Raw genomic sequence first — 21,863 nt, 5'->3', positions numbered from 1 at the left:
CAGCCAGTCAAAACCATTTCCCAAGGTGTGGCCGCTATCGCGTGCTGACAGCTTCTAGGGTTCACAAGTGAGAGCTGAGTGCAGGGTGGGGACCAAAGGTGGATTATCTACCCCAGAAGGAGCATGCTGTACCTCCCCACGAGATACTAACCTTCCCCTAACACCCCAAGCTCCCCATAGGTACCATTAATTTTAGTGATTTGACTATATGCTTTGGGATCATGCAATATGGTTATTATTATTTATTACTTATACCCCGCCCATCTGGCTGGGTTTCCCCCGCCACTCTGGGCGGCTTCCAACAAATACCAAAATACATTAAAATATCACAGATTAAAAACTTCCCTAAACAGGGCTGCCTTTAGGTGTTGCTAGGGAGGGAGGCTACAGCTGCACTGCTTTCCTTTTAACTACACTAGAGCTTCAGTGAGGGAAATAAGTGAGCTGGAATTTGCAAATGAGAATGATAGAAGTGCATTTTCACTTATCTGTGCTTGGTTGCAGATAGGGCGGGGCGTATCTGGTTTTAGTGATATATCACCAGCTAAACACTGTGATATATAAAAGTGTCACGATATCCAAAATAAGGAAGGAACTATGCAGAAGCAAACAGGACAATGTCCTGGCAACTGCTACTACTTAAGGGACAAGAAGCTAGAAGCCTGTATGTGCTTGGAAGCATGTTTCTGTATGTGTCTCCCACCAAATAGCTGATTGCTGCATTTGCTGTTTTGTCAGTGCTATTGCATATGCAGCTCGATTGGGGTCAGTGCCCCCCTTTCTCTACACCTCCCAATACCCTTGTTCTCTTTTTATGTAAGGTCTCCTAGAATCTAGATGAGCTCTATTCTTTATAAGGAAACAAAAAGCTAGTGTTCTAAACTGAAGTTATCCAACACAGCCTAGACTGCAGGAACTTAAAAAAGGAACCTTCCCCTTTTCCTCTCCTCACCTTCTTTGAATGTAATGCAAGGAACAGCTGAAGAACTTCTATCACACACAGTGAACTGAAATTATTAAAAATACATGTATAAATTCCTCCAGCATTGTGAAGAGCACACGCCTAAAACTAGTTCCCGTTGACACACATGAAGAATGTTGTTCCTCCAGATTTGTAATGCTGTCAACCGTGCTGTTTTATGTGACTTGGCTAAATTCAGACTGCAAGCCCTCCTTGTATGGTTGTACCAGGGCAGGGTCTGCAGAACCAACACAGTCAGCTTCTCACAGAGGAATTAAGTAGCTCAATAATAAATTAAGATATCTGTTTTTATCATTATCCCACACAGTCCAATTCACACTGAGCAAGAATTCTCCCCCTCCCCTTCAATTTCTCTTTCAAAATACTAGGAAATGGACAGTGGCCTATATAGGTGTCTCTAATGTAGAGTTGCCATAAGTCCATTCCCCCCCCCAACATGTCTGAGATTTCAAGGGTGAAATTACCATCTGGGGCATTTTTTTTAATTGCCAAAATGTCTGCTTTATGGGTGGGGGAGGGACAAAAGGAGCACTCGTGCGCTGCCCAGAGTGCCGTATGTAGGAGGCTCGGAGAAAGGGAGCTGGTGGGCAAGTGAGGTGGGGAGAGAAAGAGGGTGGCTGGGCTGCTGCTGGTGATAATAATAATAATAATAATAATAATAATAATAATAATAAATTTTTATTTATACCCCGCCCTCCCCAGTCAAAACCGGGCTCAGGGCGGCTCACACCAATAAAATTACAATAAAACATAAAAAGCAATTGATTAAAATACAGTATTAAAATTTAAAATGCAGTCTAATTTTAAGTAGTCCATAAATCCAAGCCATGAGGGAGGAAAACACAGGGGTCAGACTAAGTTCAACCCAAAGGCCAGGCGGAACAGCTCTGTCTTGCAGGCCCTGCGGAAAGAGGACAAATCCCGCAGGGCCCTGGTCTCCTGTGAAAGAGTGTTCCACCAAGTTGGGGCCAATACTGAAAAGGCCCTGGCCCTAGTAGAGGCCAATCTAGCCACCTTATGGCTCGGGATCTCCAGAATATTATTGTTTGTGGACCTTAAGGTCCTCCGCGGGGCATACCAGGAGAGGCGGTCCCGTAGGTATGAGGGTCCCAAGCCGCATAGGGCTTTAAAGGTCAAAACCAGCACCTTAAACCTCATCCTGTACTCCACCGGGAGCCAGTGCAGCTGGTAAAGCACTGGATGAATGTGATCCCGCGGCCGGGACCCCGTAAGGAGTGATGTGAGGGGATTGCGTGGCAAAGGGGGAATCGGCTTTGTGATGCTGTACGGGGTTGCCAGGATGGCTGAGGAGGACGCAACAGGCATGCCCCCCCCCCCTGCCCTGTTGCTCCTCCTCACACTCTGCCAGAACGGAAGAGAGGTACTTAAGGGGCTAGTCCATCAAAAGGCGGAGGGGAATTAAAGTTTTGTTTGTTGCCACATTATGTGTTTTTGTTTTTATACTGCAAGCCACCCTGTGATCCTCTTAGGAAAGCCGGTATAGAAATTCAAATAAATAAATAATAGATTGAAGTGAGGGGAAAGCAGGAGGCAGGCTGGCCAGCGTGCGGTGGATCTCGGGGCTTAGGCCACTATGATGGAGAGAGAACCCCTTCGGGGCATCTGTATGAGTTTGAGGGAGAGGGGAGGTGTGCTGTGCTTCCTTGTCCGGCTGTGGGCTTGCAGCCACTTATAAATCTCAACTTAGCCTGGAGGAAGCACAGTGCGCAGGAAGATTGGAGAGCCATCCGTCATGGCGGCTTTAGTTGAGATTCCTGCATTGCAGGGGGTGCCAGGGTGGACTAGGTGACCCTGGGGATACCTTCCAACTCGACAACTCTATGCTTATATGAAGCTGACCAGTGGTTCCTACAGCTCAGTACTGTCTACACTAACATACAGCAGCTCTCCAGGGTCTCTTCCATCCCTGCCTGGATATGCCATTGGGGATTGAACCCTGGAATCTTCCTGCATTGAAGGCAGATGCTCTAACCACTGAGCTGCAAGTACATGGCTCACAGGTGTTAATTGCACCACTCCCCACACTTAAGGTGGGCAGGAAAGTTGTAATGTAGTAAGAATGTTAATCTCATTTTTGTTTTATTTCCTTGCACAGAGATGCACACAAACTTGGAAGGAACTTAATGCATGCATTTGATTAGGTACTGTGTGTCTAGCATTTTATGCAGAAATTAAGAATCGAATTTTAGGACATTTCATATGCCACCCTCATTTTCCAATCCTAGTAGCTTTACGTTTCAAATGGCTTCAGGGAGAATTAACTGGAAACTTTCAGTTTTTGAAAGAGCGCTTTCACTGCTTGCTATATGCCAAGCGTTATTCCCTGCCCCCAAACGTGGTACACTTCACAAAGTTGAGTGTCATTCCTGCAAAGGGGGAACATGCTATTTATTATGGTGTGCTGTGGCGGTTAAAAGTTGTGTAGCGAAGTTTGTAATGTTTGATGTTTTACCGTGTTTCTAATATTCTGTTGGGAGCCGCCCAGAGTGGCTGGGGAAACCCAGCCAGATGAGTGGGGTATAAATAATAAAATTTATTATTATTGTCCTGGGAACTAGAGGAAACCCTCACTGAGCCATGAAGCTAATTGATGGACTTTGATACCACGTTGTGAGGCTGGTCCGCTTTGTCTTGCCCCAGGTGGTTGTGAGGTAGGTATATATATCTAAAATTGGTGACACTCAGATCCATTAATTCTGCAGAAGAAAAAGAAGCTTTATACCCAAAGTATGCAATTGCTAGTGACCATTAGGACTACTGGAATAACAAAATGACTTGCAATGACTTGCAGAGGCTGGCTGTTATATTTAGTAATTTGTTTTATCAGTAGAGTTCTGCTCATAACAAGCTGAGTCCTGCTACTTAAACTGCCATTCTACCATTTTCAGTACCGTGTTTCCCCTATTTTAAGGCGTAGTCATTTTATAAGACGTAGCAGGATTTTTACACTTTTGCGGAATTAAGCCATACCCCGAAAATAAGCCATACCCCGAGCCACCTGGAACTGGTTGCTGCTGTTGCTGCTGCTGAAGCGCCGTGCAGCTCTCTATCCGTCCTCGCCCTCAACTGCTAATTTCTCACACGGGCGGGGGGGGGGGAGAAGCAGGAGGAGGCACAAGCACCGCGCGCTCGGCCCTCTTTCGGCGTCGCCAGGCGAGCCGCGCTGGGAGCCTCCCCACTCGGTGGCGGGAAACCCCTCGGTGACGGGAAACCCCTCGGTGACGGGAGCCCTGCTGGCCCCTTCCGCGCTGCCGGAATGTTGTGGGGCCGCATGGCCCGAAGCAGAGCAGCAGCGGGTGACAAGCGGCGGCAGGAGCCGCGCCGCCGAAACGTTCTGGGGCCGCATGGCCCAAGGCAGAGCGGCGGCGGGTGACAGGCGGCGGCAGGAGCCGCGCCGCCGAAACGTTCTGGGGCCGCATGGCCCAAGGCAGAGCAGCGGCCGGAGGTGACTGACGGCGGCGGGAGCCCTGCTGGCCCCTTCCGCGCCGCCAGAACATTGTGGGCTGCATGGTCCACGGCAGAGCGGCGGCCGGCAGAGCGGCGGCATGGTCCACGGCAGAGCGGCGGCCGGGTCCGCTGGCCCTTCCGCGCCGCTGGGGCGACTGACGGCAGCGGGAGCCGCGCTGCCGGAACGTTGTGGGCTGCATGGCCCAAGGCAGAGGGGCGGCGGGGCGACTGACGGTGGCGGGAGCCCTGCTGGCCCCTTCCGCCTTCCGTGAGCAACAAAAAGAAAGCGAGCCAGCCAGCCAAGAGCTTGCGTTCGCTCCTCCAGACCACTCCGCCGAGAGCCTCCGGCCTCTCGAGCGGCGATGCTCGGGCGCCCAAATGGGAAGAAAGACCCCCCTCACCAGATTCTGAGCGCTCCCTGCTCCCCGACGGATCGGGCAAAACCTGGCGCGCAGCGCAAGCGCGGGACGGAAGGCGCGATCCAGCCATTTAAAGCTGTGGCCGCTGCTGCTTTTTAGCCCCCTCCAGCTGTTTGCCAGTTTTCTGCGTCTTTTTTGTGGTGTGTGAGGAGCGCTGCCATAAGGCTGCGCTCCGGCCACCTTTTTAACCTCCCCCCCCCAGTTGTTTGGTAGCTTTTGTGGCGCATGAGGAGTGCTGCCATTGGGACGCGCTCCGAACTTTTTTCTACCCCACCCCCCCAGCGGTCTGGCCGGCTTCTCCTGCCTTCGCAGAGTGCTGCCAGCCCAGCAGCAGCAACGCCGGTCGCGGCAGGAGGAGGCAGGAACCATACTAAGACACCCCCCGAAAATAAGCCATAGGCTTATTTTCTTGAGTAAAAAAATTATAAGACGGTGTCTTAAAATGTGGGAAACACGGTAGAAGAGCGCGGTGAATGTTGATGCCTCTGAACATGTGCAGAGTGGCACCCTCCTACCTAACTGCTGCCTGTTCATAGCTATTCTAGAGTTACAGGATAGGAGGATCTAGGGATGGGGAATTGTTGGGTGTAGGGTGTGACAAAAGAATTGTCAACGTGTTGAGGCGCAATGACCGCTCCACACATCAAACGTGGGGTGACCTTTGTGTGGTTGCACGCAGCCCCCTGATCCCATAGGGCGACTCCCTGGTAGTTGTTGCCAGGGGGTGGCCAGGTAAGGGGAGGGTCTTTCCAGCTCAGACAATAGAATTTGAATCTTACCTCTAAGCACCAGTTGGTTCCAGAGCTTCTCCCACCCTCCACACCCTAACTGAAGTTTACATGATCTGCAAGCGATTAAATCCTCTAAATGCTCTGTTTGGTTCCCCCTTCTAAAAACGGTCCATTTTAGAGTCGAATCTCTGGCACACTAAGATTCGCTTTTTCTGGGCTGTGTTTTCAGACTGTGCCCTCCAGCATCCTAGACAGACTCTGTATATGGCATCTGCAGGTGGAAGACATCTTGCACCATTTACTATATTGCCCACCCAGGAGGTGATTTCTCACCTTACCATCTGTATAGGGAAAATGTCTCTCCCGGCAGAGAAGGTCCTATAACTTCTTAGTGACGTAAAAGCTTCAGTGACTCATAAAATTGCCCTTTTTGGCGGCCAAAAAGAAGACCCTGGACAATATAGCAGTGAAGTGTAAGGGAGACATGGAGATCTAAATAGAGACACTTATTTGTGGCGCCACACCACTTTTGTTTGTATTTATTTTTTATTTAGATTTAGAGTCTATTTAGATTTGTCATGGCCGGTGGCTAGTCCGATAAAGTTATTTGGATTGGATGGAATATATTTCAGTCTGTTTACTAATCTTGTCACATTTAGAATTGATTCACTTTTTTGAGGGCTGTGGTTCACTAATCCAATATTGTCAAGCACTTCTATGAGTGTGCTTTCTACAAGTGTGTGTTTATAGTTTCTGTCTCTCACAAAGCAAAATTGTGTCCCAACACTACTTCAACTAATTCCAGTTGAAAGATTGGCCACTTCACCTTGTGGAAACCTTGTGCAATATAGATTAACAACCTGATCCTATGCAGTGTAACACTCACTGAGCTTTCTCCCAAGTACAGTACAGTGGTGCCTCGCTAGACGAATTTAATTCGTTCCACGGGTCTTTTCTTATAATGAAAAATTCGTTTAGCGAATCCCATAGGAATGCATTGAATTTTTTTTGAATTTTTTTTTGCCCATAGGAACGCATTAATTGAATTTCAATGCATTCCTATGGGAAACCGCGATTCGCTAGACGAATTTTTCATAAAACGAATTCATCTAGCGAGGCAACCTCCGCTCGAAAAATCCTTTTGTTAAGCGGAAATTTCGTTAAGCAGGGCATTCGTTAAGCGAGGCACCACTGTATGTATTACCATATTTACTCAAGTCCAATGCACCATCAAGTCTAATGCACACCTCAATTGTCAGAACCTTGAAACAACAACAACAAAAAAGGATTTGCTGGCGAATATAATACACATTGGCAAAAAGTGCACTCTTTACAACAATGAGTTTTTATTACAAATTCAGTTTTACAAAAAAAACCCTATTATTTGATAAACTTTTACTAATACTGTACACTGAAAAATAAATCTCAAAAATTTATCACTATTTGTAATTAAATAAACAGTTTCCTTTATATTGTAAAATTTCAAGTGTATATACTGTTCTTTGGTGTTTACTAATATACAGAACGAAATGACAGACTAGAACTTAATAATAACTGCAAGATGAAATTTTGGTCAGCCCCTGTGCTTTGGGACTCCCTGCCTGTTGATATTAGGCAGCCACCATCACTTTACTCTTTTAGCTGCCCACTGAAAACTTTTTTTTGTTTTACAGTGGAACCTCTGGTTACGTATCCTCCTTATGAACACTTCGGGTAACAAATCCCGCTATCCCGGAAGTAGATGCTCCTGGTAGTGAACTTTGCCTTGGGATGCGAGCGGAAGTCGCACGCCGGTGGCAGCGGGAGCCCCATTAGCAAAAGCACACATGTTAAGAACACACCTCCGGAATGAATTTAGTTCGTAGCTGGATGTACCACTGTACTGGGCATATCCAGACACTTGATTTGGGTACATCTGTTCTTATGTTTGCTTTAAATTGTTTATTATTGTCAGAGGGTCGTCGTGGCTACTCTAGAGTAACTCCGCCTGAGTCCAGTTTGTCTTCAAAGACGTTTTTTGTGCTATTTATTTACAGTGCAGAGACAGCTTAAAACAGGCATCCCCAAACTGCGGCCCTCCAGATGTTTTGGATTACAATTCCCATCATCCCTGACCACTGGTCCTGTTAACTAGGGATCATGGGAGTTGTAGGCCAAAACATCTGGAGGGCTGCAGTTTGGGGATGCCTGACTTAAAACATGACCTCTCATCCTGAATCAGAATCCGGCAATGGCGTACGTCTGTTCCAACGCCAGCAAAGTAGTCTGGGCACACCAAAACGCCGCCCCCTTGACCTGCGTTGCGGCGCTCTCCTTACTTCTTGCGCCGGAAGGAGTCATGCCCTTTCAGCTTCCTCCCTAAGTGGTTGGTGCCCTGGCTCTGCAAGATCCCTAAGCATCTGCCTGCATCCCTCCACCCCCAAGCTTTCCCATTGTTTCTCCCTCTGATTTCTCTCCTCCTCCGAGTCTCTCCCTCCCCCTCTGGCTGCTTCAGAACCACTGGTGCTCTCTGTACTTGACGAGGTGGACGTCAGGATGATGGGGACTGGCTCCCTGTAGGGAGTCACCCTTACAATTATGTTTAATTGTTTTTAGATATTTTAAACAGTTTTTAAATGAGGTATTTTTTTATCTTAATTTTATGCTGGCTGGGGCTGATGTGAGTTGTTGCCCAACAACATCTGGCAGGTCACAGGTTCTCACCATGGTGCCTATGTAACTGTAACCAACATATAAATAGACTAGTGTAATTCAGCCCGTTGAGTAAACGGGCGCTAGAACATCCCGGGGTTCGGAGAATTGCTTGCGCAGCGCTTCTCCGAACCCCGGGACCTGTCCTTGCTGTCAGCGGCAGGGGGACAGGAACGAAGGAGGAGAAAGCAGCCCTTTCTCCTTCTTCCTTCCTCTCCCCCAGCCGCCGACAGGAAGGAGACATCCCAGGGTTGGGAGAAGTGCTTGCGCAGCGCTTCTCCGAAACCTGGGACCTACGCCGGGGAGGAGAGGCTCCTTCCCTGGCCTGGCCTGGCTTGGCTGGAGGCGGCACCTCTCACAGGCCAGGGAGGGTTGTGAGGAGGAGGCGGAGGAGGACCAAGATGGTGGCATCGGGCTCCGGGGCCGCAGCGGTGGCGGGAGCCGGACTGGGCTCCTCAAAGGCGCCCTTCCTCCCCCCATTCACCTCCACCCTCCCTTACCCGATGTGCCCTGCAGTGAGGCGGTGTCCGGCCGGGAGCGGCGGTTGGAGGAGGCAGGGGGGGAGCGCACGCGCGTGCAGTCTCTTCAGCCAGTCCCTGTGTCTGTGGGGCACATGCGCAGTAGCGCAAACACAGGGACACAGGGAATACTGGACGCAGAGACACTTGCACTTTATTATATAGGATAAGATCTGCACACTAATGTTTGTTTGTTTGTTTGTTTGTTTTTAAAGTTTTTAAACAGTTTTCAGCAGAAAATAAAAGCCTGTGCTGGTGCAATGTATTATAACCCAATGCAATGTTTTTTTAAAAAGTACGATAAATTTGATATAAAAGTTAATTGACACAAACCCTTTCTCCCAACAGTGGCAAGTCTGGTTAAGCAAGAAACTTAAGAGAGTGATTTTTGCTGTGAAGGGACTATGTGGGTGCTATACTCAAGTTCTGCTTATGTAACACTTCCGAAGAAGGGAGGCTGCCTGGTGGGAGTTGAAAGTTGGCTTTATGTTTTAGCAGGCTTGCAGTGCTGTCAGTCACAGAGCAGCCTTTCTGCAACTGTTACTTAACATCTCCCGTTGGATTTCATTATGCCTTGGCCTGAATAAGATCAGGCTGCCTGTGTCTGTGTTGGACTGCCCTGCTTTTTCTTCAGGCTTTTCAAGACTTGCTTACAAATGGTTGCTCAGAGTTTAGGGACAGGCTGTCCTTTAGCACTGGAGAGGAAAGAAGCTGCTGTGTGAGAGATGGAGCTGGTGCTGTGTTCTGTGGGCAGCAAGGCTTAGGAAAGTGGGTTGCAGATGCTTTGTGAAGTGCCTTGAACCATCACTGCCTTGTAGCGGAGGGATTTTCTGGCCCTGGTGTCTTGTCCTTTTTTAACCTTTATCTTCATGCCTATAACTATTTATATTTGTCCGGGATTTCGTTTTCTGTGGGCACCCTCAGGAGAGGATGATGGAGAAACAGAGCCTATGATTTTCAACTATAATTGTTTAAAGAATAATTAAATCAACACTTCTGCTGGTTGAGCTAACAGCTTCACTGAAAGGTGTATGCAAAAATAAATTAGCAAGCATTTCCAGTTTTAAGCTAGTCAGGATTTGAAGCGAACAAGTGTTTAAATGCAACCAAATGAGGGATAAGTAACTGATACTTCACAGGGGATGGTGGACTTTTCACCCACAACAAATTGTGGATAAGTTGTCCGCCTTTGCTCTCCAAGAGCCTTCCCCAGCCTTGTTGGGCTTCAGCTTCCATTCGCCCCAACCAGCTTGGGAAGTAGTAGTAGTAATAATAATAGTAATAATAATAATAATAATTTATTATTTATACCCTGGTGGTTTCCCCAGCCACTCTGGACGGCTTCCAACAGAAATATTAAAATACAATAATTTATTAAACATTAAAAGCTTCCCTAAACAGGGCTGCCTTCAGATGTCTTCTAAAAGTTTGATACCGTAGTTGTTTTTCTCTTTGGCATCTGGTGGGAGGGCGTTCCACAGGGCGGGTGCCACTACCAAGAAGGCCCTCTGCCTGGTTCCCTGTAACGTGGCTTCTCGCAGCAAGGGAACCGCCAGAAGACCCTCGGTGCTGGACCTCAGTGCCCGGGCAGAACAATGGGGGTGGAGACGCTCCTTCAGATATACTGGACCGAGGCCGTTTAGTTAATGGAAGTTGTAGTACAAAGCATCTCCAGGCTGCTCTAAAATAAGCTACTTTTAAACATAATAAAAATGGCACAATGTCTCTTCTTCAAATTAAAGGCATGCCCCAGATGTCTACCTTTCAGTTTTTCATATCAGCTATTCAAGTTAAACACCTCACTGGTTAATATGACCTCTCCCCCCCCCCCCCAAAAAAAAAACCTGCTCGCCCAGTCACAGATTTGAACTGCTGATTTTTCCCATTCAGTGTTTCTAAAAGTTGGAGAACTTGTGTATCTCACCAAAGAGATTTTCTTTACTAAACCTCTTGGAACTTAGCATTTAAGAGATAAGGGGTTGATTCTGTGTATATAAATTTGCAAAGGAACAATGGGATTAAAGTTTTTTCCTCAACTCTGTATGTTTATTTTATAACATTTTTCCTGTGAAGAAAAGGCATGTTATCTCTGCAGACACTTTTTACACTTTTTAGAACTGCAAAAACAAGCACCTGTGATAATATCTTCTCGTTAGAAAAACTGCCCCAAATAATCTTTCAGAAATCTCTGGAAGTGTATGACATTGTGAATGGATTAATGGAATTCATTTACCAAAACATTTAAACATTCCATATAAAGCCTAATGCTTCATAATTAAAAGCAAATCTTTATTTCCTGGACTATAATGTAACTTGAATAGAAAACTATTGTATCTTTAGAAAGCATTTTATTCCAAAAGCATTTTATTTTTTAAAAATCCAATTTAAATTTTTTTAAATCTGATTTTTTTTATATATATTTTTAAAATTGATTTTCATCCAACCCGGTTACACGTGCTTTCCTTTCTCCCCATGTTATATATATGTGGAATAGGCCTGTGTTAACAAAAAGATATTTTGTCCTTTATGTTGGCCGTTGTGACTATTTTATATTCTTATTACCGATCTGGCATATTTCCTCGCTCTAGTGCCCATCTTAGCTGTATTCCAAACCCTCTTAACAGACTGCATTTCAGTTGCTGATAATACTGTAAGTCCTGGAATTTTTGCACTTAATGAACGTCTGGCATCATGACACGAGTGCGCAGCAGCTCAGTAGGAAAGCACATGTGTTGCGTGCGAAAGGTCCCAGGTTCAATCTTTGGCATCTCAGGTATGAGTAGGAAAGACTCCCGTCTGGAACTTTGGAGAATCGCTGCCAAACATTGAAGACAGCAGTGTGCAAATGAACCGATTCCTGTGTTCACAAGAGACCTTTGATTAAAATAAAGGACTTAACTTCCATTCCTGTGGCTTACAAAAATGGATGTGCCATCATTTTTATAACGTCAGATGTTTAATTACTGGAAAGCATGGCTTCCCATAGTGAGGAACTTGCCAGCATTTTCTTTCTATGACTGGCTCTGTATCTGTTCTGTTCTCACTTGAACATTTAATCTGTCTTTCATTTCACAACTACAGGATTGTAGATTTCGTTTGCTGCAGATCTTTGATCTACAATTGTAACAGCTAGATCTTGCTAGAAATATTCCTCTGTGCTGAGCATTTGCTGATATCATTTAATATTACAGTGAGTGCATTAACAAGTCTCCAGTTCATAAGATCTGTTTGCAGATATTGTGGAAAGATACTGATGGATATACAGGCAGCAGCCGTTCTAGGTCCATTCAATATTTGCGTAACCACGCATGTGCTCATTGCACCGAACCTGGAAGTGACCTAAACACATTACAAAAGCATCCCAGTGGGGAGGGGGGGTTAGGGGGCAGAATGGGGTGTTTGCAGGCTTTTTGTTATGGTTGCACGCAATTTCACACAAGCATGCAATGACCCAGAATGCAACCCATTTGCAAATGGGATATTGCCTATAGTCTGCCCATTTTTGTTATATGCATCACAATCGAACTTTATGTTTATAACTTTTCCTTTTTAAAAAGAAGAACAACTGCCAAGGATACTTTATTGTCTATTTATTGACATTTCTCTTTTAAGCAGTCACCTTTTTTGTGTGTTGCAAATTTCACTAATGATCCTTGGCAATATTTGAATAAATTAGTCTGTGTACTTTTCAGGGGAACATGCATTATCTGACTGACACGATGTTCATTATTAAAAAATTCCTTCAGTAGCACCTTAAAGACCAACTAAGTTTTTATTTTGGTATGAGCTTTCGTGTGCATGCACACTTCTTCAGATACACTGAAACAGAAGTAACCAGACCCTTATGTATATTCAGAGTGTCTGTGGGGTGTGTGATGGGAATGGGTGATGGGCTGATAGGAGTAGTAAACCTGTAGATGACTGTTAACGACTGTTAATGACTGCAATTGGTCTTGCGGGAAAAAGCCAGGGCTGAGGTGCTAAAGAAAGTTTGATCATGTATAATGAGATAAGAATCCTATGTCCCTGTTCATACCAGGTGTGAAGCCATAAGGAACACCATTTCAGATAAAACCACAGCGGACTTTGCTACTAAACTCTGCCACTTTGTCCTTACACACAACCACTTCAAATTTGGTGATGACCTGTTCCTCCAGATCAGCGGCACAGCCATGGGCACCCGCATGGCCCCACAGTATGCCAACGTCTTCATGGCAGATTTAGAACAACATTTCCTAAACTCCTACCCACTCAAACCTCTCTTGTACCTACGATACATTGACAATATTTTTATTATCTGGACACATGGTCAACAGACCCTGGAAACCTTCCACCAGACATTCAATGACTTTCACCCCACCATCAACCTAACAATGAACCAATCTATGCAAGAAATACATTTTTTGGACACTACTATAAAAATACAGGATGGACGTATAGACACCACCTTATACCAAAAACCAACTGACCGACAAACATCCCAAACATACCAAACAATCCATCGTATACAGCCAGGCCCTACGTTACAACCGCATCTGTTCCAACTCTACAGACAGAGAATCTCACCTAAGAGATCTACAGCAAACCTTTTTAGAACTAAAATATCCACCTGATGAAGTTAAACAACAGATCAACAGAACCAGACTGATACCTAGAGAGAACCTACTGCAAGACAGACCCAAATAAGAAAATAACAGAACACCACTAGTTATCACATACAGCTCCCAAGTTAAAACAGTACAACGCATCATCAGAGATCTACAACCACTCCTGGACAATGACAGCTCTCTTTCTCAAGCTCTGGGAGGAAGACCTTTCATTGCCTACAGACAGCCACCCAATCTTAAACAACTCCTCACCCACAATAATACAACCACCAGACTTAACATAGACACTGGTACCAGAGCCTGCTATAAACCCAGATGCCAACTTTGCTGCCACATACACCCGGACAACACCATTACTGGCCCCAACAACATCCAACATACCATCTCAGGACTATTTAATTGCTCATCTTCTAACATTGTGTATGCCATCTAATGCCAACTGTGCCCTTCAGCTCTCTATATTGGACAAACAGGCCAAACCCTACGCCAAAGGATAAATGGACATAAATCTGACATCAGGAATCACAAGACAGAGAAACCAGTAGGAGAACACTTCAATCTCCCAGGATAGTCTATACAAGATCTCAAAGCAGCTGTTTTATTACAGAAAAATTCAGAAACAGACTGGAAAGAGAAGTTGCTGAATTGCAACTCATTAGCAAGCTTAAAACCATGGAGACACCTGGTATGAACAGAGACATAGGATTCTTATCTCATTATACATGATCAAGCTTTCTTTAGCACCTCAGCCCTTGCTTTTCCCCCGCAAGACCAATTGCAGTCATTAACAGTCGTTAACAGTCATCTACAGGTTTACCACTCCTATCAGCCCATCACACACACACCCCTCTGAATATACATAAGGGTCTGGTTACTTCTGTTTCAGTGTACCTGAAGAAGTGTGCATGCACACAAAAGCTCATACTAAAAACTTAGTTTGTCTTTAAGGTGCTACTGAAGGAATTTTTAAATATTGTTTCAACTCAGACCAACACGTCTACCTACCTGTAACTAGAACTATGTTCATTATTAACGTACAGCTAATATATGCTTGCTGTGATATTAACTACTCATGATAGTAGCTAATTGGCTAATGACCAAATTCTACCATAAAACAGTTTAATTACAGTTAGGAAAAGGTATGTTGTACATTGAAATAAATACAAAAATCATAGTAACTTGTATTGTGCATCTTGTGATTGAACAGCAAAAGGTAACAGATTAAAAAAAGTGTCTCAAGTTTCATACTTATTGCCATTCCTTCCTCCAGTGTGTGCATATTGTTAGGCATGTATTCAAATTACACTGCTGAATAAGGGGTTGAGCCGTTTGTACCAAATAGTGCATCAATATTTCTAGACAAGTGAGCCACTTTGACTGTATTACTCTTACTGTAATAATGAAGATCAGTAAGCTGGTCCTCGACCGTAATAATAAATAAATTGAAATTGAAATAATAATGAAGATCAGTACAGTGCTAGCTGGTTCTAATGTAACTAATAGCTACACATAGGAATGAACTTTTTAATTCTTGCACCAGTAACTTCCCCTTATTTTATAGTGATGCAGAGGAGGATTATAGTTCCAGGTAGCACCAATGAATATAACTACTGGAGGTCGGTTGCACAAAGCTAGTGTTATATAAGCACAAGGCATGGTGCTATTTGGCTGTAATTGCAAGATGTTTTGTAATCTTTTGGTTAAATGTTTTTGCCTTGAGTGGACATTCATTAGACTTCACAAGTAACTGCTGATTCCCCCAGCTTCCCCATGTCTGACCTAAGTTTTAACACCTGGTAGACCTGCTTACTGAAAAGGTTTTTCAGTAATGCAGTCTGCTTGCTTAAAGAAAAGATAACTTCCTTAGCTTGAAACTACAGTGGTACCTCGCGAGACGAAATTAATTCGTTCCATGAGTCGTTTCATGTTGCAATAATTTCGTCTTGCGAAGCGCGGTTTCCCATAGGAATGCATTGAAATTTAATTAATGCGTTCCTATGAGAAAAAAAGAAGCACAAGAAAAAGGCGCCGACTCACCCGCCACGGCTGGAAGTCTTCAAGACTCTGGGGAGGGGGAAGCAGCAGGAGGGCCAGGGGTCTGGAAGGAGTCCGGAAGCCATTTACAGAGTTGGGAGAAAGCAAGGCTGGAGCCGCGGGGTCTCCTCCCGCCGCAGCCTTCGCTCCTTCAGAAGCTGCTGCTGTTCCCGCCAAGGGCCACCTGGCGAGCTCCGCTGCTGCTCCTGCCGGAGCCACGGAGGCCACCATGAGTGCTGCGCTGCCGCAGGAGGCAGAAGTGGCAGCCGTGGACGTCACTGGCGGAGTCCTAAAGGTAAGTAGTGGTGGCAGTGGCTTCCCTTCCCATTGCGAGGCTGCTTCGTCTTGCGAAGCACGGCCATAGACTGCTTCATTTTGCGACTCGTCAAAAAAATTGCAAAACACTTTCGTTTTGCAATTTTTTTCGTTGCGGGGTACCACAACTGTTCATCCTGCGGGGTACCACTGCTGTTTCTTTGGCTACTTCAAACAGGAACTGAAAATTTAAATTTAAGCCTGTGAATTGTTTGTTTAGCAATGTCTGATAGCTAAGCAAACAAAGAAGGGGATTTTCCACATTATGAAAATAAGTTTCTGTTGGTGTTTGTTGTCAGTTCCAGACAGTTCCCTACAAGCAAGTATTGAGTATAGTTAATTAAGTCAAGGATATTCCACTTTCTGCACGAGCAAATGAAGGTCATGTACATCATTTTGAGAAAGTTCATTTGGTTGGCACAGAGAGCAGAAGAGCTGCTTCTTCATATTATCTTGGGTGAACATAAGACGAACGTGTGTGATCAGGCCAATGTCCATATAGTCCAGCATCCTGTTCTTACAGTAGCCAACTGTGGGATTCTTGATTTTGAAGCCAATATCTTTGCCAGTTAAAATGTTTTACTTTTATACTACCGTAGATTAATTGATGTTGACATTTTACCAGTTCTATGAAGTTAATAAAATAATACAATTCCCTCATGCTCCCAATAATCTACTGGAGCTTTATATCCAACATAACACTATTTTTGTAGTGTATTTTATATTTGTTAACAACTTTTGATTTGTTAGCATGTGTTTATTATAGCTTTCATATATGCTAATGTAGCATTGCTAATGAATAAGTATTTTCAGATACAGTTTAATATTAGCATGTTGTCAGCTTGTACCCCAGCTTCCACCTAGTTAGAATGTCCACGCACCTTTGCTCTGTCCAAATTACTCTGATTGTCAGCCAAGAATCACTTCTCCTTTTCTATTCTACTTACTTTTGTGGCTCACACTTGCATCTCAATATCCTGAGTGCTGTCATTGCCTTTTGATGAGTGTCACACCCCAAAGTCAAATTCAACTGCACTTAACCATCCAGGGGTCCTTTACCTTTACCCTTTTTACCTTCCAGAAAGTGCTTTTTTTAAAAACATACTTATCACATATTTTAGAAGAAAAAAGTCTGACCACATGTCTAGGAAACAACATTTCCAAATGTTCTTATCAACACATTATGCTGTGTGTGTGTGTGTGTGTGTGTGTGTGTGTGTGTGTGTGTGTGTGTAACCTAATATATATTTTGTTCCATGTGTCTAATGCACGTAAATGTAATTGGATTTTGTTTTTATTATTATAGGCTAATGCACAGCTAGTTCGAGACGTTGACATAGAGAAAGTGTCCTCATTTGAGAACCCTTATGTAGATGCAATAAGGTATTTATGGAATGACCCTGGAATCCAAGAATGCTATGACAGGCGGCGAGAGTATCAATTGTCAGATTCTACTAAATAGTAAGTATAAATGGGAAGATGTTTTGGATAGTAATGCTTTAGACATATCTCATGGACAGCTGTTTTTCAAGAATTATTTGAGGTGTCCAGTCACTGGGAATCTTAGTTGTTCAAACTTCCTACCTTGTTTTATTTTAGGATAATGTATACAACTACTGATAAAATACTTAGTTTATAAATGTACACATGTGTTCACTTCACTGTCTTACTGCATTGAGTTTGATGAAAACTTTGAAAACTGGCATCCTGAAATTGTAAGCTGTGTGTGTGTGTGTTTTCTATTCTGTCTGAATATCTACTTTACAAACTTAGTCTAAGCATATCAACATATTAACTTTAGAGCAGTGTTTTTTCATATAATCCTCAATGCATTGCCATTCCTTCCTTAACTTCTGATTTGTCTGATGTCTTCTGGCTGCTGTTAACTTCGCCAGTTCTATAAATTCACATAATTTACTTATCCGTTTCTCTTTTGTTGGGATAATAACTCCTTTCCATTTTTTTGCAAGTAATAATCTGGCTGTGGCAGTGGCATATAGAATAAAAAAATTCCTTCAGTAGCACCTTAAAGACCAACTAAGTTTTTATTTTGGTATGAGCTTTCGTGTGCATGCACACTTCTTCAGAAGGTGCTACTGAAGGTGCTACTTCTTTAAGGTGCTACTGAAGGAATTTTTTTATTTTACTTCGACCCAGACCAACACGGCTACCTACCTGTAACCAGTGGCATATAGAATTAGCCTTTTCTTATCCTGTGGGGTGTCTTTCCTAATGCCTAATAGGTATGCCCCTAATGCCTAATAGGTATGCCCCTGAAATTTTTAATTTTTTCACAGCCCCACCATGCATGCATCATTGTACCCGCAGCTTTATTACATTTGCAACATAAATTGTTTTTTAATTTATATATCTTAGCGAGTTTGGAAGGTGTCAAATACCACCTGTAGCACATTTTCATTAAATTCTCTTTAATAGTGTAACAGGCAGTAAAGTGTATATCCAACCTACAAAGCCTTTCCCACTGTTCCGTATATATTGTGTGGCCGATATCTTGCACCTAGAGATGTAAAATTTCCGGAAATATTGAAGCTCAGAAAAAAGCCGTTGTTTTTTTTTCAGAAAAAACGAAAATTTTCAGAAAAATTGAAAAAAAAGCTACATTAGCACTTCTTTTTCTTTTCCAGATTGAAAGTAATTCTGTTACTTTAGAAACATAAAATATAACTATGGACAATTTTAATGGGCGTAAAATTATCACAACTAGCATATTAAAAATATAGTGTATCCAAACAATTATTACAAACAGAATTTACCTTTAATATAATATTTATTTGTATTTGTAACAAATGGAGCAACAATCTCATGAACTGTTTACTAATTTATGTGGAACAAAAAAACCTCCACAAAACGATTTTTAAAAATCCAGAAGTAACAATTATTCATATTTCCTCTCCACAGTATTTAATTTTTTATTTTATTTTTCAATTTTTCCAGTTTTTCAGGAAAAAACAGAATGGCTTCAGGAAAAAATGGGGGGGGGACGGGTTTTTCCCAATTTTTTTCGGGGGTTTTCCGGGCCTTCACATCTCTCCTTGTGCCCATTTAAGTATAACATCTTTTAATTCCTTGGCTTTTAAGTCCCATTCCAATAATTGGTCATGAGTTTTGGACAACAATTTCTTACTATTTTTTAGTAATGTTTTTTGTAATTTAAATTTTTCTCTCCCAAACCCTATTTTTTTATCTGAATTAAATACATTATTGAATTGATGATATTGAAGCCAAACAGTGAGGTGATGTCTTACCTCCTCAAATGTTTTGAGCTTTAATTGTCCCTGATCTTCTTTTAATACTTGACTATAGTTTGCCCAATTACTTTCCATATTTAGTTTTTTAACTACAAATGCCTCTAGCAAGGATAGCCGCCATGGCGCTTTTGGTTCTAGTAATTGTTGATATCTAGTCCACACCTTATATAGAGCATTCCTTACTATGTGATTAGTAAATCCTTTGTGAATTTTCACCGTGTTGTAGCAAGGTAGGCATGCCACCCACTTTTCTCGAGTACTTTTGACAATAATAATATTACTTGAAAATTAGTTTCCTTGCCCAGCTGCCGCACATAAACATCTTTCCCATACCTACTCATCCTTTCCTTATCAGTTCTATCTTTGAGTGTCTTGTACTAATATTCCATCATATCTCATTGAAATTGAAAGACTGAATTATAAAAAGAAAACCAAAACACAACCGTGAAGACTAAAATTAAATTTAAAATAATTTAATCACTAGGAGCATTTTTTGAGCTGCCCAAAGACCGTATATTTCTGTTTTTCAAATTGTGTTCAAGTGTTTATTCTAAATGTAGTTGATAATTCTATTGTTCATTTTAGTTGTTATGGATGGTGAAAAATCTTAATATATTAGTGATGCGGGAGGGAAGGAGATAAAATAAATTTTGTCTGACCTCATGTTTCCAATATACAGTTGTACCTTGGTTGTTGAACTGAATCTGTTCTGGAAGTCCGTTCGACTTCCCAAAATGTTCGACAACCAAGGTGACGCTTCCAATTGGCTGCAGGAGCTTCCAGCACTCAATCAGAAGCCATGGAAACTGCGTTGAACGTTTGGCTTCCAAAGAACGTTCACAAACCAGAACACACTTCCGGATTTGTGGCGTTCGGGATCCAAAACGTTCAAGTCACAAAGTGTTCGGGATGCTATAGACTATACATCTATTGCAATGCAAAACACAGTAAGGAAACAATATAATTTAGTATATTTACTAAAGGCTTCATCTGTGTCCTCAGTTTGGCTTGGGGATCTATAGTAAACTATAGAATCTGCAGTGTTGAAAATGACCAGAAATGATGGATTGGAGCATGTCCTCCCACACCCTAATTAGATTTTCCTGGTAATGTGTTGTAGTCAAATGATGTACCTATTTTAACATACAATTATATAACATCAGCTTGCATCATTGTTGTGACAAATGTGGTAAAAACTGTATAAATTTATAAAGCCATTTAAACTACCTGATTACTGAATGTTAAAAAAGACTATCTCATTGTGGTGCAAATTTTTAGTGGCTTTCCTATTCAAAGTTCTATACATACATAGATTTACCATCATTTCTGATACAGAGCAGAGTAGGAAAGGAAGCTGTAATCTTCAATAGGAAAAGATTTAAGTACAGTGGTACCTCCGATTACAAACTTAATTTGTTCCAGAGTAGGTATGCTAAATTGGGAGATCAGAAGGCAGATCAGGGATCTACTGGTAGATTATTCTCTGTCTGCTTCCTGCTGTGGGGATCCACTGACCATGCAGGCTCCATTTGGCCACAAAAGTGACTCAAGAATAAAAGGCAACCAAAAATGTTCAGCTGTAACATACAGTACATAAAAAGGGCAGATCTAACTCAAGCGACCCTGCTAAAAAGATGAGCAGAAGAAGAGGCCACAAACATACCGGTACTTTAGCCTCCAGGTGAAAGCCCCAAAGCTTTCACGAATAAAAATGTTTTTGACTTGTTAGGGATTATAGGGGTAGAAATCCGCCTCCGCCCCCCATGCTAAAGTTGTTTATGTATGTAACAACAGCAGCTGGGATTCTGTATGCACAGAAATGGAAGGAAGAGGAAGTTCCAACAAAAGAGTTAAGTAAGATAACGGGCTATGCAGTCATAACTGGCAAAACTTAAAGCAAAATTAAGGGAATCTAATGATGAGTGTTGTATGGAAGAATGGATGCCTTTTTCGGACTATTTAAAGAAAGATTATAGTATGATGAACTTGCTAGCAGGACTTGAGCTATGAGCATCAGAAGTAATTAGATCATAATACTGTGGTTATGATTTGATAGATATAAAATCGGGTGCAGCAGAAGCAGAGAAACAACTCCATGGAAAAAGGGGTGGGAAGTTGACAAGAATAAGAGGAAAGAGAAAACTGTTTTGACTGTATTTGTTAAACATGTTGAAACTTAAAACATAATGAAAACAATAAAATTGTTTTTGACTAGTGCCTAAAAACAGATAGTGATGGTACCAACGTGCCTCCCTGGTTGAAGCATTCCATGAATGAGGAGCGACCACTGAGAAGACCTGTTTTCCCGCCCCACCCCTCTCGGAGGCGGCTCACAGAGAAGGGCCTTAATATGCTTTAAAATAAACTAGAACAGGGATCCACTCCCCTCTTCAGGATACCACTGGCTTGCACTTCCTACAAGGGTCCTAACTAGTCCCAAAGAAAGCATTACTTAGGTGCAGGTGAACAGGAAAGAAAGGCAAGAAAGGAACCAGGCTATACTGAAGAAATGTAGTTCCTGCAGTGATCCAAGGGCTTGAAACATCTTGGGAAAGCTCAACATAGAGCAGCCTCCTGAAGGACTAGAAACCTGAACAAGTGGGGAAACCAGCTCTACTAAAAGGGGTCTGCGTACATTATAATGAGCTGTCACAATATCATTTTCCCACCGGACTTTACTCCTTTTCTTAGAGCTGGTTTCCCCACTTGTTCAGGTTTCTAGTCTGCTCTATGTTGAGCTTTACTTAACTTTACTTTCATAAACATAAACAATCACATGCTTATTCAAACATGGGTATGTTCCCATTCGATTGAAGTCTTCTTAGACTT

General features: G+C 43.0%; 1 protein-coding gene across 1 annotated transcript in view; it reads left to right on the top strand.

The window, feature by feature from the left end:
• The window catches only part of LOC118077036 (guanine nucleotide-binding protein G(q) subunit alpha), a 90,052-nt gene that overhangs the window by 42,788 nt on the left and 25,401 nt on the right, over positions 1-21,863 (top strand). Inside the window, exon 3 of the mRNA XM_035100329.2 lies at positions 17,072-17,226. Coding sequence (XP_034956220.1) covers positions 17,072-17,226 — 155 coding nt within the window. The remainder of the gene's footprint in view (positions 1-17,071; positions 17,227-21,863) is intronic.

Source organism: Zootoca vivipara, chromosome 11, assembly GCF_963506605.1.
Source record: "Zootoca vivipara chromosome 11, rZooViv1.1, whole genome shotgun sequence".
NCBI classification, from domain to species: domain Eukaryota; kingdom Metazoa; phylum Chordata; class Lepidosauria; order Squamata; family Lacertidae; genus Zootoca; species Zootoca vivipara.
The sequence above is the reverse complement of the archived record's forward strand: the minus strand, read 5'-3'. Positions and strand labels throughout refer to the sequence as shown.